The 19998-nt window shown below is 45.6% G+C and overlaps 1 protein-coding gene across 1 annotated transcript in view; it reads left to right on the forward strand.

Moving 5' to 3' along the window:
• LOC135040512 (collagen alpha-1(V) chain-like) overlaps positions 1–15244 on the forward strand; it is a gene marked incomplete at its 3' end in the record, with an annotated part of 144724 nt that extends 129480 nt beyond the window's left edge. The window contains exon 4 of the mRNA XM_063954825.1: positions 15082–15244. Coding sequence (XP_063810895.1) covers positions 15082–15244 — 163 coding nt within the window. The remainder of the gene's footprint in view (positions 1–15081) is intronic.
• Between the last annotated feature and the right edge of the window lie 4754 nt (positions 15245–19998).

Raw genomic sequence — 19998 nt, forward strand, 5'->3', positions numbered from 1 at the left:
GCATGTACTACTGTTCTCTCCTGGTGTAATACTGGCTCATGTACTACTGTTGTCTCCCGGTGTAATACTGGCACATATACTACTGTTCTCTCCTGGTATAATACTGGTGCATGTACTACTGTTCTCTCCTGGTGTAATACTGGTGCATGTACTACTGTTCTCTCCTGGTGTAATACTGGTGCATGTACTACTGTTCTCTCCTGGTGTAATACTGGCGCATGTACTACTGTTCTCTCCTGGTGTAATACTGGTGCACGTGCTACTGTTCTCTCCTGGTGTAATACTGGTGCATGTACCACTGTTCTCTCCTGTTGTAATACTGGTGCATGTACTACTGTTGTCTCCTGGTGTAATACTGGTGCATGTACTACTGTTCTCTCCTGGTGTAATACTGGTGCACGTACTACTGTTCTCTCCTGGTGTAATACTGGCGCATGTACTACTGTTCTCTCCTGGTGTAATACTGGTGCACGTGCTACTGTTCTCTCCTGGTGTAATACTGGTGCATGTACCACTGTTCTCTCCTGGTGTAATACTGGTGCATGTACTACTGTTGTCTCCTGGTGTAATACTGGCACATGTACTACTGCTCTCTCCTGGTGTAATACTGGCGCATGAACTACTGCTCTCTCCTGGTGTAATACTGGTGCATGTACTACTGTTGTCTTCTGGTGTAATACTGGCGCATGTACTACTGTTGTATCCTGGTGTAATACTGGCGCATATACTACTGCTCTCTCCTGGTGTAATACTGGTGCATGAACTACTGTTCTCTCCTGGTGTAATACTGGTGCATGTACTACTGTTGTCTTCTGGTGTAATACTGGCGCATGTACTACTGTTGTCTCCTGGTGTAATACTGGCGCATGTACTACTGCTCTCTCCTGGTGTAATACTGGCGCATGAACTACTGCTCTCTCCTGGTGTAATACTGGTGCATGTACTACTGTTGTCTCCTGGTGTATTACTGGTGCATGTATTACTGTTCTCTCCTGGTGTAATACTGGTGCATGTACTACTGTTCTCTCCTGGTGTAATACTGGCACATGTACTACTGCTCTCTCCTGGTGTAATACTGGTGCAAGTACTACTGTTCTCTCCTGGTGTAATACTGGTGCATGTACTACTGTTGTCTCCTGGTGTAATACTGGCGCATGTACTACTGTTGTCTCCTGGTGTAATACTGGCGCATGTACTACTATTCTCTCCTGGTGTAATACTGGTGCATGTACTACTGTTCTCTCCTGGTGTAATACTGGCACATGTACTACTGCTCTCTCCTGGTGTAATACTGGCGCATGTAGTACTGCTCTCTCCTGGTGTAACACTGGCGCATTTACTAATGTTCTCTCCTGGTATAGAGATGGCGCATGTATTACTGTTCTCTCCTGGTGTATTACTGGTGCATGTACTACTGTTCTCTCCTGGTGTAATACTGGCGCATGTACTACTGCTCTCTCCTGGTGTAATACTGGTGCATGTACTACTGTTCTCTCCTGGTGTAATACTGGTGCATGTACTACTGTTGTCTTCTGGTGTAATACTGGCGCATGTACTACTGTTGTCTCCTGGTGTAATACTGGCGCATGTACTACTGCTCTCTCCTGGTGTAATACTGGCGCATGTAGTACTGTTGTCTCCTGGTGTAACACTGGTGCATGTACTACTGCTCTTACCTGGTGTAATACTGGCGCATGTACTACTGTTCTCACCTGGTGTATTAGTGGCGCATGTACTTCTGTTCTCTCCTGGTGTAACACTGGTGCATGTACTACTGTTCTCTCCTGGTGTAATTCTGGCGCATGTACTACTGTTCTCTACTGGTGTATTAGTGGCGCATGTACTACTGTTCTCTCCTGGTGTAACACTGGCACATGTACTACTGTTGTCTCCTGGTGTAATACTGGTGCATGTACTACTGTTCTCTCCTGGTGTAATTCTGGCGCATGTACTACTGTTCTCTCCTGGTGTATTAGTGGCGCATGTACTACTGTTCTCTCCTGGTGTAACACTGGCACATGTACTACTGTTGTCTCCTGGTGTAATACTGGTGCATGTACTACTGCTCTCTCCTGGTGTAATACTGGTGCATGTACTACTGTTCTCTCCTGGTGTAACACTGGCACATGTACTACTGTTCTCTCCTGGTGTATTAGTGGCGCATGTACTTCTGTTCTCTCCTGGTGTAACACTGGTGCATGTACTACTGTTCTCTCCTGGTGTAATTCTGGCGCATGTACTACTGTTCTCTCCTGGTGTATTAGTGGCGCATGTACTACTGTTCTCTCCTGGTGTAACACTGGCACATGTACTACTGTTCTCTCCTGGTGTATTAGTGGCGCATGTACTTCTGTTCTCTCCTGGTGTAATACTGACGCATGTACTACTGTTGTCTACCGGTGTAATACTGGTGCATGTACTACTGTTCTCTCCTGGTGTAATACTGGTGCATGTACTACTGTTCTCTCCTGGTGTAATACTGGCACATGTACTACTGTTCTCTCCTGGTGTAACACTGGCACATGTACTACTGTTCTCTCCTGGTGTAATACTGGCGCATGTACCACTGTTTTCTCCTGGTGTAATACTGGTGCATGTACTACTGTTGTCTCCTGGTGTAATACTGGCGCATGTACTACCGTTCTCTCCTGGTGTAATACTGGTGAATGTACTACTGCTCTCTCCTGGTGTAATATTAGCTCATGTACTACTGTTCTCTCCTGGTGTAATACTGGCGCATGTACTAGTGTTCTCACCTGGTGTAAAACTGGCGCCGTTACTACCGTTCTCTCCTGATATAAATATGGCGCATGTACTACTGTTCTCTCCTGGTGTAATGCTGGTGCATGTACTACTGTTCTCTCCTGGTGTAATACTGGCTCATGTACTACTGCTCTCTCCTGGTGTAATACTGGTGCACGTGCTACTGTTCTCTCCTGGTGTAATACTGGTGCATGTACTACTGTTCTCTCCTGGTATAAAGATGGCGCATGTACTACTGTTCTCTCCTGGTGTAATACTGGCGCATGTACTACTGCTCTCTCCTGGTGTAATACTGGTGCACGTGCTACTGTTCTCTCCTGGTGTAATACTGGTGCATGTACTACTGTTGTCTCCCGGTGTAATACTGGTGCATGTACTACTGTTCTCTCCTGGTGTAATACTGGCGCATGTACTACTGCTCTCTCCTGGTGTAATACTGGTGCATGTACTACTGTTCTCTCCTGGTGTAATACTGGTACATGTACTACTGTTGTCTTCTGGTGTAATACTGGCGCATGTACTACTGTTGTCTCCTGGTGTAATACTGGCGCATGTACTACTGCTCTCTCCTGGTGTAATACTGGTGCATGTACTACTGTTCTCTCCTGGTGTAATACTGGTGCATGTACTACTGTTGTCTTCTGGTGTAATACTGGCACATGTACTACTGTTGTCTCCTGGTGTAATACTGGCGCATGTACTACTGCTCTCTCCTGGTGTAATACTGGTGCATGTACTACTGTTCTCTCCTGGTGTAATACTGGTGCATGTACTACTGTTGTCTTCTGGTGTAATACTGGCACATGTACTACTGCTCTTACCTGGTGTAATACTGTCGCATGTACTTCTGTTCTCTCCTGGTGTAACACTGGTGCATGTACTACTGTTGTCTCCTGGTGTAATACTGGTGCATGTACTACTGTTGTCTCCTGGTGTAATACTGGTGCATGTACTACTGTTGTCTCCTGGTGTAATACTGGCACATGTACTACTGTTCTCTCCTGGTGTATTAGTGGCACATGTACTACTGTTCTCTCCTGGTGTAACACTGGCACATGTACTACTGCTCTCTCCTGGTGTAATACTGGTGCATGTACTACTGTTCTCTCCTGGTGTAATACTGGTGCATGTACTACTGTTCTCTCCTGGTGTAATACTGGTGCATGTATTACTGCTCTCTTCTGGTGTAATACTGGCACATGTACTACTGCTCTCTTCTGGTGTAATACAGGCGCATGTACTACTGCTCTCTTCTGGTGTAATACTGGCACATGTACTACTGTTCTCTCCTGGTGTTATACTGGCACATGTACTACTGTTCTCTCCTGGTGTAATACTGGTGCATGCACTACTGTTCTCTCCTGGTGTAATACTGGTGCATGTACTACTGCTCTCTTCTGGTGTAATACTGGCACATGTACTACTGCTCTCTTCTGGTGTAATACAGGCGCATGTACTACTGTTCTCTCCTGGTGTAATACTGGTGCATGCACTACTGTTCTCTCCTGGTGTAATACTGGTGCATGTACTACTGTTCTCTCCTGGTGTAATACTGGTGCATGTACTACTGCTCTCTCCTGGTGTAATACTGGTGCATGTACTACTGCTCTCTTCTGGTGTAATACTGGAGCATGTACTACTGTTCTCTCCTGGTGTAATACAGGCGCATGTACTACTGTTCTCTCCTGGTGTAATACTGGTGCATGCACTACTGTTCTCTCCTGGTGTAATACTGGTGCATGTACTACTGTTCTCTTCTGGTGTAATACTGGTGCATTTACTACTGCTCTCTCCTGGTGTAATACTGGCACATGTACTACTGCTCTCTCCTGGTGTAATACTGGTGCATGTACTACTGCTCTCTCCTGGTGTAATACTGGTGCATGTACTACTGTTCTCTCCTGGTGTATTACTGGTGCATGTACTACTGCTCTCTCCTGGTGTAATACTGGCACATGTACTACTGCTCTCTTCTGGTGTAATACAGGCGCATGTACTACTGTTGTCTCCTGGTGTAATACTGGTGCATGTACTACTGTTCTCTCCTGGTGTAATACTGGTGCATGTACTACTGTTCTCTCCTGGTGTATTACTGGTGCATGTACTACTGCTCTCTCCTGGTGTAATACTGGCACATGTACTACTGCTCTCTTCTGGTGTAATACAGGCGCATGTACTACTGTTGTCTCCTGGTGTAATACTGGTGCATGTACTACTGTTGTCTCCTGGTGTAATACTGGTGCATGTACTACTGCTCTCTCCTGGTGTAACACTGGCACATGTACTACTGTTCTCTCCTGGTGTAATACTGGTGCATGTACTACTGTTCTCTCCTGGTGTAATACTGGTGCATGTACTACTGTTCTCTCCTGGTGTAATACTGGCACATGTACTACTGTTGTCTCCTGGTGTAACACTGGCACATGTACTACTGTTCTCACCTGGTGTATTACAGGTGCATGTACTACTGTTCTCTCCTGGTGTAATACTGGTGCATGTACTACTGTTCTCTCCTGGTGTAATACTGGTGCACGTGCTACTGTTCTCTCCTGGTGTAATACTGGCACATGTACTACTGTTCTCTCCTGGTGTAATACTGGTGCATGTACTACTGTTCTCTCCTGGTGTAATACTGGTGCATGTACTACTGTTCTCTCCTGGTGTAATACTGGCACATGTACTACTGCTCTCTCCTGGTGTATTACTGGTGCATGTACTACTGTTCTCTCCTGGTGTAATACTGGCACATGTACTACTGTTCTCTCCTGGTGTAATACTGGTGCATGTACTACTGTTCTCTCCTGGTGTAATACTGGCACATGTACTACTGTTGTCTCCTGGTGTAACACTGGCACATGTACTACTGTTCTCTCCTGGTGTAATACTGGTGCATTTACTACTGCTCTCTCCTGGTGTAATACTGGCACATGTACTACTGTTCTCTCCTGGTGTAATACTGGTGCATGTACTACTGTTCTCTCCTGGTGTAATACTGGCACATGTACTACTGTTGTCTCCTGGTGTAACACTGGCACATGTACTACTGTTCTCACCTGGTGTATTACTGGTGCATGTACTACTGTTCTCTCCTGGTGTAATACTGGCACATGTACTACTGTTCTCTCCTGGTGTAATACTGGTGCATGTACTACTGTTCTCTCCTGGTGTAATACTGGCACATGTACTACTGTTGTCTCCTGGTGTAACACTGGCACATGTACTACTGTTCTCTCCTGGTGTAATACTGGTGCATTTACTACTGCTCTCTTCTGGTGTAATACTGGTGCATGTACTACTGCTCACTCCTGGTGTATTACTGGCGCATGTACTACTGTTCTCTCCTGGTGTATTACTGGTGCATGTACTACTGCTCTCTCCTGGTGTATTACTGGCGCATGTACTACTGTTGTCTCCTGGTGTAACACTGGCACATGTACTACTGCTCTCTTCTGGTGTAATACTGGTGCATGTACTACTGTTGTCTCCTGGTGTAACACTGGCACATGTACTACTGCTCTCTTCTGGTGTAATACTGGTGCATGTACTACTGCTCTCTCCTGGTGTAACACTGGCACATGTACTACTGCTCTCTTCTGGTGTAATACTGGTGCATGTACTACTCTCTCTCTCCTGGTGTAATACTGGCGCATGTACTACTGTTGTCTCCTGGTGTAATACTGGCACATGTACTACTGCTCTCTCCTGGTGTAATACTGGTGCATGTACTACTGCTCTCTTCTGGTGTAATACTGGTGCATGTACTACTGTTGTCTCCTGGTGTAATACTGGCACATGTACTACTGTTCTCTCCTGGTGTATTACTGGTGCATGTACTACTGTTCTCTTCTGGTGTAATACTGGTGCATGTACTACTGTTCTCTTCTGGTGTAATACTGGTGCATGTACTACTGCTCTCTCCTGGTGTAATACTGGCACATGTACTACTGCTCTCTCCTGGTGTAATACTGGTGCATGTACTACTGCTCTCTTCTGGTGTAATACTGGTGCATGTACTACTGCTCTCTCCTTTTGTAATACTGGCACATGTACTACTGCTCTCTCCTGGTGTAATACTGGTGCATGTACTACTGCTCTCTTCTGGTGTAATACTGGCACATGTACTACTGCTCTCTCCTGGTGTAATACTGGCGCATGTACTACTGTTCTCTCCTGGTGTAATACTGGTGCATGTACTACTGCTCTCTTCTGGTGTAATACTGGCACATGTACTACTGCTCTCTCCTGGTGTAATACTGGTGCATGTACTACTGCTCTCTCCTGGTGTAATACTGGTGCATGTACTACTGCTCTCTTCTGGTGTAATACTGGCACATGTACTACTGCTCTCTCCTGGTGTAATACTGGCACATGTACTACTGTTCACTCCTGGTGTAATACTGGTGCATGTACTACTGTTCTCTCCTGGTGTAATACTGGCGCATGTACTACTGTTCTCTCCTGGTGTAACACTGGCACATGTACTACTGCTCTCTCCTGGTGTAATACTGGTGCATGTACTACTGTTCTCTCCTGGTGTAATACTGGTGCATGTACTACTGTTCTCTCCTGGTGTATTACTGGCACATGTACTACTGTTCTCTCCTGGTGTAATACTGGCACATGTACTGCTGTTCTCTCCTGGTGTAATACTGGTGCATGTACTACTGTTCTCTCCTGGTATAATACTGGTGCATGTACTACTGTTCTCTTCTGGTGTAATACTGGTGCATGTACTACTGTTCTCTCCTGGTGTAATACTGGTGCATGTACTACTGTTCTCTCCTGGTATAATACTGGTGCATGTACTACTGCTCTCTTCTGGTGTAATACTGGTGCATGTACTACTGTTCTCTCCTGGTATAAAGATGGCGCATGTACTACTGCTCTCTCCTGGTGTAATACTGGTGCATGTACTACTGTTCTCTCCTGGTGTAATACTGGTGCATGTACTACTGTTCTCTCCTGGTGTAATACTGGCCCATGTACTACTGTTCTCTCCTGGTGTAATACTGGTGCATGTACTACTGCTCTCTCCTGGTGTAATACTGGTGCATGTACTACTGTTCTCTCCTGGTGTAATACTGGTGCATGTACTACTGTTCTCTCCTGGTGTAACACTGGTGCATGTACTACTGTTCTCTCCTGGTGTAATACTGGTGCATGTACTACTGCTCTCTCCTGGTGTAATACTGGTGCATGTACTACTGTTCTCTCCTGGTGTAATACTGGCACATGTACTACTGTTCTCTCCTGGTGTAATACTGGTGAATGTACTACTATTCTCTCCTGGTGTAATACTGGTGCATGTACTACTGTTCTCTCCTGGTGTAATACTTGTGCATGTACTACTGCTCTCTCCTGGTGTAATACTGGTGCATGTACTACTGTTCTCTCCTGGTATAATACTGGTGCATGTACTACTGCTCTCTTCTGGTGTAATACTGGTGCATGTACTACTGTTCTCTCCTGGTATAAAGATGGCGCATGTACTACTGCTCTCTCCTGGTGTAATACTGGTGCATGTACTACTGTTCTCTCCTGGTGTAATACTGGTGCATGTACTACTGTTCTCTCCTGGTGTAATACTGGCCCATGTACTACTGTTCTCTCCTGGTGTAATACTGGTGCATGTACTACTGCTCTCTCCTGGTGTAATACTGGTGCATGTACTACTGTTCTCTCCTGGTGTAATACTGGTGCATGTACTACTGTTCTCTCCTGGTGTAACACTGGTGCATGTACTACTGTTCTCTCCTGGTGTAATACTGGTGCATGTACTACTGCTCTCTCCTGGTGTAATACTGGTGCATGTACTACTGTTCTCTCCTGGTGTAATACTGGCACATGTACTACTGTTCTCTCCTGGTGTAATACTGGTGAATGTACTACTATTCTCTCCTGGTGTAATACTGGTGCATGTACTACTGCTCTCTCCTGGTGTAATACTGGTGCATGTACTACTGTTCTCTCCTAGTGTAATACTGGTGCATGTACTACTGCTCTCTCCTGGTGTAATACTGGTGCATGTACTACTATTCTCTCCTGGTGTAATACTGGTACATGTACTACTGTTCTCTCCTGGTGTAATACTGGTGCATGTACTACTGCTCTCTCCTGGTGTAATACTGGTGCATGTACTACTGTTCTCTCCTGGTGTAATACTAGCGCATGTACTACTGTTCTCTCCTGGTGTAATACTGGCACATGTACTACTGTTCTCTCCTGGTGTAATACTGGTGCATGTACTACTGTTCTCTCCTGGTGTAATACTGGTGCATGTACTACTGCTCTCTCCTGGTGTAATACTGGTGCAAGTACTACTGTTCTCTCCTGGTGTAATACTGGCACATGTACTACTGTTCTCTCCTGGTGTAATACTGGTGCATGTACTACTGTTCTCTCCTGGTGTAATACTGGCACATGTACTACTGTTCTCTCCTGGTGTAATACTGGTGCATGTACTACTGTTCTCTCCTGGTGTAATACTGGTGCATGTACTACTGCTCTCTCCTGGTGTAATACTGGTGCATGTACTACTGCTCTCTCCTGGTGTAATACTAGTGCATGTACTACTGTTCTCTCCTGGTGTAATACTGGCACATGTACTACTGTTCTCTCCTGGTGTAATACTGGTGCATGTACTACTGCTCTCTCCTGGTGTAATACTGGCACATGTACTACTGCTCTCTCCTGGTGTAATACTGGTGCATGTACTACTGCTCTCTCCTGGTGTAATACTGGTGCATGTACTACTGCTCTCTCCTGGTGTAATACTGGCACATGTACTACTGTTCTCTCCTGGTGTAATACTGGTGCATGTACTACTGTTCTCTCCTGGTGTAATACTGGTGCATGTACTACTGTTCTCTCCTGGTGTAATACTAGTGCATGTACTACTGTTCTCTCCTGGTGTAATACTGGCACATGTACTACTGTTCTCTCCTGGTGTAATACTGGTGCATGTACTTCTGTTCTCTCCTGGTGTAATACTGGTGCATGTACTACTGTTCTCTCCTGGTGTAATACTGGCACATGTACTACTGCTCTCTCCTGGTGTAATACTGGTGCATGTACTACTGTTCTCTCCTGGTGTAATACTGGTGCATGTACTACTGTTCTCTCCTGGTGTAATACTGGTGCATGTACTACTGATCTCTCCTGGTGTAATACCGGTGCATGTACTACTGTTCTCTCCTGGTGTAATACTGGTGCATGTACTACTGTTCTCTCCTGGTGTAATACTGGCACATGTACTACTGTTCTCTCCTGGTGTAATACTGGCACATGTACTACTGTTCTCTCCTGGTGTAATACTGGCACATGTACTACTGTTCTTATCCTGGTGTAATACTGGCACATGTACTACTGCTCTCTCCTGGTGTAATACTGGCACATGTACTACTGCTCTCTCCTGGTGTAACACTGGCGCATGTACTACTGTTCTCTCCTGGTGTTATACTGGTGCATGTACTACTGCTCTCTCCTGGTGTAATACTGGCACATGTACTACTGCTCTCTCCTGGTGTAATACTGGTGCATGTACTACTGCTCTCTCCTGGTGTAATTCTGGTGCATGTACTACTGTTCTCTACTGGTGTAATACTGGCACATGTACTACTGCTCTCTCCTGGTGTAACACTGGCGCATGTACTACTGTTCTCTCCTGGTGTAATACTGGCACATGTACTACTGCTCTATCCTGGTGTAACACTGGCGCATGTACTACTGCTCTCTCCTGGTGTAATACTGGCACATGTACTACTGTTCTCTCCTGGTGTAATACTGGCGCATGTACTACTGTTCTCTCCTGGTGTAATACTGGCTCATGTATTACTGTTCTCTCCTGGTGTAATACTGGCACATGTACTACTGCTCTCTCCTGGTGTAACACTGGCGCATGTACTACTGTTCTCTCCTGGTGTAATACTGGCGCATGTACTACTGTTCTCTCCTGGTGTAATACTGGCACATGTACTACTGCTCTCTCCTGGTGTAATACTGGTGCATGTACTACTGCTCTCTCCTGGTGTAATACTGGCACATGTACTACTGTTCTCTCCTGGTGTAATACTGGTGCATGTACTACTGTTCTCTCCTGGTGTAATACTGGTGCATGTACTACTGTTCTCTCCTGGTGTAATACTAGTGCATGTACTACTGTTCTCTCCTGGTGTAATATTGGCACATGTACTACTGTTCTCTCCTGGTGTAATACTGGTGCATGTACTACTGTTCTCTCCTGGTGTAATACTGGTGCATGTACTACTGTTCTCTCCTGGTGTAATACTGGCACATGTACTACTGCTCTCTCCTGGTGTAATACTGGTGCATGTACTACTGTACTCTCCTGGTGTAATACTGGTGCATGTACTACTGTTCTCTCCTGGTGTAATACTGGCGCATGTACTACTGTTCTCTCCTGGTGTATTACTGGTGCATGTACTACTATTCTCTCCTGGTGTAATACTGGTGCATGTACTACTGTTCTCTCCTGGTGTAATACTGGCACATGTACTACTGCTCTCTCCTGGTGTAATACTGGTGCATGTACTACTGCTCTCTCCTGGTGTAATACTGGCACATGTACTACTGTTCTCTCCTGGTGTAATACTGGTGCATGTACTACTGTTCTCTCCTGGTGTAATACTGGTGCATGTACTACTGTTCTCTCCTGGTGTAATACTGGTGCATGTACTACTGTTCTCTCCTGGTGTAACACTAGTGCATGTACTACTGTTCTCTCCTGGTGTAATACTGGCACATGTACTACTGTTCTCTCCTGGTGTAATACTGGTGCATGTACTACTGCTCTCTCCTGGTGTAATACTGGCACATGTACTACTGCTCTCTCCTGGTGTAATACTGGTGCATGTACTACTGCTCTCTCCTGGTGTAATACTGGTGCATGTACTACTGCTCTCTCCTGGTGTAATACTGGCACATGTACTACTGTTCTCTCCTGGTGTAATACTGGTGCATGTACTACTGTTCTCTCCTGGTGTAATACTGGTGCATGTACTACTGTTCTCTCCAGGTGTAATACTAGTGCATGTACTACTGTTCTCTCCTGGTGTAATACTGGCACATGTACTACTGTTCTCTCCTGGTGTAATACTGGTGCATGTACTACTGTTCTCTCCTGGTGTAATACTGGTGCATGTACTACTGTTCTCTCCTGGTGTAATACTGGCACATGTACTACTGCTCTCTCCTGGTGTAATACTGGTGCATGTACTACTGTTCTCTCCTGGTGTAATACTGGTGCATGTACTACTGTTCTCTCCTGGTGTAATACTGGTGCATGTACTACTGTTCTCTCCTGGTGTAATACTGGCGCATGTACTACTGTTCTCTCCTGGTGTATTACTGGTGCATGTACTACTATTCTCTCCTGGTGTAATACTGGTGCATGTACTACTGTTCTCTCCTGGTGTAATACTGGTGCATGTACTACTGTTCTCTCCTGGTGTATTACTGGTGCATGTACTACTGCTCTCTCCTGGTGTAACACTGGCGCATGTACTACTGTTCCCTCCTGGTGTAATACTGGCGCATGTACTACTGTTCTCTCCTGGTGTAATACTGGCACATGTACTACTGTTCTCTCCTGGTGTAATACTGGTGCATGTACTACTGTTCTCTCCTGGTGTAATACTGGTGCATGTACTACTGTTCTCTCCTGGTGTAATACTGGTGCATGTACTACTGCTCTCTCCTGGTGTAATACTGGTGCATGTACTACTGTTCTCTCCTGGTGTAATACTGGTGCATGTACTACTGTTCTCTCCTGGTGTAATACTGGCACATGTACTACTGTTCTTATCCTGGTGTAATACTGGCACATGTACTACTGTTCTCTCCTGGTGTAACACTGGCACATGTACTACTGTTCTCTCCTGGTGTAATACTGGTGCATGTACTACTGTTCTCTCCTGGTGTAACACTGGCACATGTACTACTGTTCTCTCCTGGTGTAATACTGGCGCATGTACTACTGTTGTCTCTTGGTGTAATACTGGCGCATGTACTACTGCTCTCTCCTGGTGTAATACTGGTGCATGTACTACTGTTCTCTCCTGGTGTAATACTGGTGCATGTACTACTGCTCTCTCCTGGTGTAATACTTGCACATGTACTACTGTTCTCTCCTGGTGTAATACTTGCACATGTACTACTGTTCTCTCCTGGTGTAATACTTGCACATGTACTACTGTTCTCTCCTGGTGTAACACTGGCACATGTACTACTGTTCTCTCCTGGTGTAATACTGGCACATGTACTACTGCTCTCTCCTGGTGTAATACTGGTGCATGTACTACTGTTCTCTCCTGGTGTAATACTGGCACATGTACTACTGTTCTCTCCTGGTGTAACACTGGCGCATGTACTACTGTTCTCTCCTGGTGTAATACTGGTGCATGTACTACTGTTCTCTCCTGGTGTAATACTGGCACATGTACTACTGTTCTCTCCTGGTGTAATACTGGTGCATGTACTACTGTTCTCTCCTGGTGTAATACTGGCACATGTACTACTGTTCTCTCCTGGTGTAATACTGGCACATGTACTACTGTTCTCTCCTGGTGTAACACTGGCGCATGTACTACTGCTCTCTCCTGGTGTAACACTGGCACATGTACTACTGTTCTCTCCTGGTGTAACACTGGCGCATGTACTACTGTTCTCTCCTGGTGTAATACTGGCACATGTACTACTGTTCTCTCCTGGTGTAATACTGGCTCATGTACTACTGCTCTATCCTGGTGTAACACTGGTGCATGTACTACTGCTCTCTCCTGGTGTAATACTGGCACATGTACTACTGTTCTCTCCTGGTGTAATACTGGCACATGTACTACTGTTCTCTCCTGGTGTAATACTGGCGCATGTGCTACTCTTCTCTCCTGGTGTAACACTGGCGCATGTACTACTGTTCTCTCCTGGTGTAATACTGGCGCATGTACTACTGTTCTCTCCTGGTGTAATACTGGCTCATGTATTACTGTTCTCTCCTGGTGTAATACTGGCACATGTACTACTGCTCTCTCCTGGTGTAACACTGGCGCATGTACTACTGTTCTCTCCTGGTGTAATACTGGCTCATGTATTACTGTTCTCTCCTGGTGTAATACTGGTGCATGTACTACTGTTCTCTCCTGGTGTAATACTGGTGCATGTACTACTGTTCTCTCCTGGTGTAACACTGGCGCATGTACTACTGTTCTCTCCTGGTGTAATACTGGTGCATGTACTACTGCTCTCTCCTGGTGTATTACTGGTGCATGTACTACTGTTCTCTCCTGGTGTAACACTGGCGCATGTACTACTGTTCTCTCCTGGTGTAATACTGGTGCATGTACTACTGCTCTCTCCTGGTGTATTACTGGTGCATGTACTACTGTTCTCTCCTGGTGTAATACTGGTGCATGTACTACTGTTCTCTCCTGGTGTAATACTGGTGCATGTACTACTGTTCTCTCCTGGTGTAATACTGGTGCATGTACTACTGTACTCTCCTGATGTAATACTGGCTCATGTACTACTGTACTCTCCTGATGTAATACTGGCTCATGTACTACTGTTCTCTCCTGGTGTTATACTGGCACATGTACTACTGTTCTCTCCTGGTGTAATACTGGCTCATGTACTACTGTTCTCTCCTGGTGTAATACTGGTGCATGTACTACTGCTCTCTTCTGGTGTAATACTGGTGCATGTACTACTGTACTCTCCTGATGTAATACTGGCTCATGTACTACTGTTCTCTCCTGGTGTAATACTGGTGCATGTACTACTGTTCTCTCCTGGTGTAATACTGGTGCATGTACTACTGTTCTCTCCTGGTGTATTACTGGTGCATGTACTAGTGTTCTCTCCTGGTGTAATACTGGCTCATGTACTACTGTTCTCTCCTGGTGTAATACTGGTGCATGTACTACTGTTCTCTCCTGGTGTAATACTGGCTCATGTACTAGTGTTCTCTCCTGGTGTAGAGATGGTACTTATTACTTTTGTATTGCATTTTAGCTACACCCACTTTTAGGTCACATTATTATTATTATTATTATTATTATTACCCAGCATAAGCATGGCAAAGTAGAACAAAATAAAGGTAGCTTTAAATATATTCAGGAGAACAACGATTTATTTATTATTAGGTGCTATATTGTAAGTTCCCCCGTAGCGATGGCGGATTTGCATCTCGCCTGCTGCAGTATAAAAGCGTCACTTCCCATCCATGCACCATGCACCTCCTGACGTGTACCGCAAGCTTCTGCTGAGACTTGTCTGACCCTGAGCCTCTCCCGTCTCCTCCAGGTGGCACCGGATAGCAATCAGCGTACACAAGAAACAAGTCACTCTGGTCCTGGACTGTAAGAAGCGAGCGCAGAAAGCGCTTGAGCGCAGCGACCACTCCATCATCGACACCAATGGCATCATAGTGTTTGGAACCAGAATCTTGGACGAGGAAGTGTTTGAGGTAAGGTGTCAGCGCGCCTGATGCGCTTCCCCGACTCTTCTGATTGGGGCTGGTGGAATGACAGGGAGAAAATGTGATTTCCTACCTCGTATAGCCGGAAATGTAGCACGCCTCCCAGAATCAGGGGCTGCGGAACACAGAACCGCATATATATGTTTGTTACTTATGTGTGTCTCTGTGTGTGTCAAAGAGATAGCTGTTTGTGTGTACACAGATACACACTTGTGTGTGTAATTAGAGTTATGTTATAAACGCAAATAAACGTCTGTAGAAACAGGGAGCTGTTGTGTGCCGTAAGGGGTGTATTCCAGCTGCTGTGGAACTACAAATCCCAGCATGCTCTGGTACCGTTTTAGCATGGCCTAATCGTAAAACTGTGGCAGCGCATGCTGGGTTGTGTAGTTCCACAGCAGCTGGATGGCCGTATGTTAAAACCCCCTGCTGTATGCGTTAATAAACGGCGGGCGCTCCCAACTAATCCGTGCTCTGACTGTTACAATGTATTACTTGTCCACGCCGGTACAGGCAGCGTGTATATAGTATATGTACCACAGAGGCCTACAGTATGAGATAGTGAGAATATGCAGAATTTCTCAGGCGTCAGGCTGCTATTGTTAATAATATATAGGTACATCCCATCAGCACAGGCCAACAGGAAAGGCTGAAGACAGGTCTTAATAAAAGGGGAATGGGCCAGCTTTAATTGTTCCTTTCCTACACCATGAAATCTTAGTCTGTATAGAACTGACACCCCTTACTGTGTTTCCTCTCCTCTCGTCAGAAATCCCCACCCATTAACTCCTTTATGCTCTGCCAGACCTCATTAGCATAGTGACCCGCCTATAAGTGTAACTCCTCCTCCATTAATCATAGGGAATCCCTCCACCATTCAGCAGCATTCTCTTTTCTTACTAAGCCTGATATTCATGTACTATATAATAGGAAGGAGAAATAAATAAATGTCTAGTGCTCAATCACCCTTGTCACATAAGCTCCTGCCTAGGGATCATCTGTTATGTCACCTAGGCTCCTGCCAAGGGATCAACCGCTATGTCACCTTGGCTCCTGCCTAGGGATCAACCGCTATGTCACCTTGGCTCCTGCCTAGGGATCAACCGCTATGTCACCTTGGCTCCTGCCTAGGGATCAACCGCTATGTCACCTTGGCTCCTGCCTAGGAATCATCTGCTATGTCAGCTTGGCTCCTGCCTAGGGATCAACCGCTATGTCACCTTGGCTCCTGCCTAGAGATCATCTGTTATGTCACCTAGGCTCCTGCCTAGGGATCAACGGCTATGTCACCTAGGCTCCTGCATAGTGATCATCCGCTATGTCACTTAGGCTCCTGCCTAGGGATCATCTGTTATGGCACCTAGGCTCCTGCCTAGGGATCATCCGCTGTGTCACATAAGCTCCTGCCTAGGGATCATCCGCTGTGTCACATAAGCTCCTGCCTAGGGATCAACCGCTATGTCACCTTGGCTCCTACCTAGGGATCATCTGCTATGCCACCTAGGCTCCTGCTTAGGGATCAACCGCTATGTCACCTAGGCTCCTGCCTAGGGATCAACCGCTATGTCGCCTTGGCTCCTGCCTAGGGATCATCTGCTATGCCACCTAGGCTCCTGCCTAGGGAACAACCGCTATGTCACCTAGGCCCCTGCCTAGGGATCAACCGCTATGTCACCTAGGCTCCCTTCCAAGGGATCAACCGCTATGTCACCTTGGCTCCTGCCAAGGGATCAACCGCTATGTCACCTAGGCTCCTGCCAAGGGATCAACCGCTATGTCACCTTGGCTCCTGCCTAGGGATCAACCGCTAAGTCACCTAGGCTCCTGCCTAGAGATCATCTGCTATGTCACCTTGGCTCCTGCCTAGGGATCAACCGCTATTTCACCTAGGCTCCTGCCAAGGGATCAACTGCTATGTCACCTAGGCTCCTGCCAAGGGATCAACCGCTATGTCACCTAGGCCCCTGCCTAGGGATCATCTGCTATGTCACCTTGGCTCCTGCCTAGGGATCAACCGCTAAGTCACCTAGGCTCCTGCCTAGGGATCATCTGCTATGTCACCTTGGCTCCTGCCTAGGGATCAACCGCTATTTCACCTAGGCTCCTGCCTAGGGATCAACCACTAAGTCACCTAGGCTCCTGCCAAGGGATCAACCGCCATGTCCCCTAGGCTCCTGCCTAGGGATCAACCGCTATGTCACCGTGGCTCCTGCCTAGGGATCATCTGCTATATCACCTAGGCTTCTGCCTAAGGCTCAGGTTACACTGAGGGGTCCAGGTTACCCTTTTTTAATTTTTACATGTTACAACATTAAGTGGTCTAGGGACCCCCATATTTTGCCTAGGGCCCGCATAGGGTCTTACTCCAGCTCTGATTCTGCTAGTAGTATATTACAGTTACCCACTGGCTGCCCATACTCACAGAACAGAGGTTCTAGATCTCCCGGCAGCGCTGGTTTATATAACTGAGCACCAGCCTAGGGTAATGCCTGTCACATGGCACGCTACAATGGAAAAAAGTATCTTCTTGCCAGGGTCTCGCAGATCCCAGCAGTGTCCCAGTGTTGCTGGTTCTCATCAAAAGGGGGAAAAACTGACACAGCCAAAAGTTTTGTTGACATTAGAGACGACGTCCGTTTTACAGAGCGAGCTTCCAGGAACATACGCTGCGTTCATTTCCTTCCCTGTACAAACCATGTCCACCCGTTCCAACTGCTCCACACAAGACACGCTCCAGCCTCGTAACCCGGGACCCCAGGCCGATCTGCTGCATGTGATACAGAACCAGCAACTTAGAGAAGTTACCCACTTTTACATGGTGGGGAGGGGGCGACCAGAGGACAAACCAGCACCTCTCGCTCTCCCACAACCCCCCCCCCCCCCCCGGTCTTGGCCAGAGCTGCGTATTAAATCCAATAATCACAGGAAACACAATGATCTTTGCATTACTTTCAGCAATTGTGAATAGAAAACCAGAGACACGTAGTCTTATTCTGTAGGGTAGACGTGTGCCAGCTTATATAGTGCAGCTGGTCTGGTGACTCCGGTGACATTACACCGTCTTATCGTTACCTCACTTTACACTGCAGTGTGAGCATACAGAAAAACAGTGACTGGGACGCAGGTGGCAGTAATAGTAACTCTATAAGGTTATAATCTCTTCTATAGATCAGTGGTACCGCCCAGACTCAGAGTACCCTTGTTTTATTTATATGAGGTGCTGACAGCCATACACGACACTGTACATGTGGTAACCTCTTATACGTAATCTGAGATATTGTCTTGTGTGACGAAATGTTACGTGATGGAGGGGGCCGCATGAGGGCCACTATACAGTATTATGCTATTACACGTCCCCTGCGATCACGGGTTGTATTTAGGATTACCAACTCATCCCTTTAATTCTGGACACACATTAATTACACAGGTTCTGTGGCTGATTAAAACCAGGTGAAGTGGAGTCTTGAAGTCAGTCAGTCACAGAACCTGTGTAATTAATGTGTGTCCAGAATTAAAGGGATGAGTTAGCAACCCTAGCTGTACTAACCAGTGGGCATCCTGGTGCCCCTTCTAGTGCAGGGTTATGAGGTATGGATGAATGACGGGTCACCGTGTGGCGGGGGAGCATTACTGGGGTGACTGTACAGCTAGGTATATGTTATGTATGGTATATGTGGGGAGAAGATTGTAAGATTGTGAGCAGGACCCTCCTACCTCTATGTCTGTTATTACTAAGTTTGTCTTATCACTGTTGGCTCCAACTGGAAAGCGCAACGGAATATGCTGCACTATATAAGAAACTGTAAATAAATAAATTAATTAGGTAGGGGATAATATATAAGGGTGAGATAAGGTAGGGGATAATATATAAGGGTGAGATAAGGTAGGGAATATTATATAAGGGTGAGATAAGGTAGGGAATAATATATAAGGGTGAAATAAGGTAGGGAATAATATATAAGGGTGAGATAAGGTAGGGGATAATATATAAGGGTAAGATAAGGTAGGGAATAATATATAAGGGTTAGATAAGGTAGGGGATAATATATAAGGGTGAGATAAGGTAGGGAATAATATATAAGGGTGAGATAAGGTGAGGAATACTATATAAGGGTGAGATAAGGTAGGGAATAATATATAAGGGTGAGATAAGGTAGGGAATAATATATAAGGGTGAGATAAGGTAGGGGATAATATATAAGGGTGAGATATAAGGTAGGGAATAATATATAAGGGTGAGATAAGGTAGGGAATAATATATAAGGGTAAAATAAGGTAGGGAATAATATATAAGGGTGAGATAAGGTAGGGGATAATATATAATGGTGAGATAAGGTAGGGAATAATATATAAGGGTGAGATAAGGTAGGGAATAATATATAAGGGTGAGATAAGGTAGGGGATAATATATAAGGTAGGGGATAATATATAAGGGTGAGATAAGGTAGGGAATAATATTTAAGGGTGAGATAAGGTAGGAAAAAATATATAAGGGTAAGATAAGGTAGGGAATAACATATAAGGCTGACATAAGGTAGGGAATAATATATAAGGGTGAGATAAGGTAGGGAATAATATATAAGGGTGAGATAAGGTAGGGAATAATATATAAGGTAGGGGATAATATATAAGGGTGACATAAGGTAGGGAATAATATATAAGGGTGAGATAAGGTAGGGAATAATATATAAGGGTGAGATAAGGTAGGGAAAAATATATAAGGGTAAGAAGGTAGGGGATAA

The sequence above is a fragment of the Pseudophryne corroboree genome, unplaced genomic scaffold, assembly GCF_028390025.1.
Source record: "Pseudophryne corroboree isolate aPseCor3 unplaced genomic scaffold, aPseCor3.hap2 scaffold_742, whole genome shotgun sequence".
NCBI classification, from domain to species: domain Eukaryota; kingdom Metazoa; phylum Chordata; class Amphibia; order Anura; family Myobatrachidae; genus Pseudophryne; species Pseudophryne corroboree.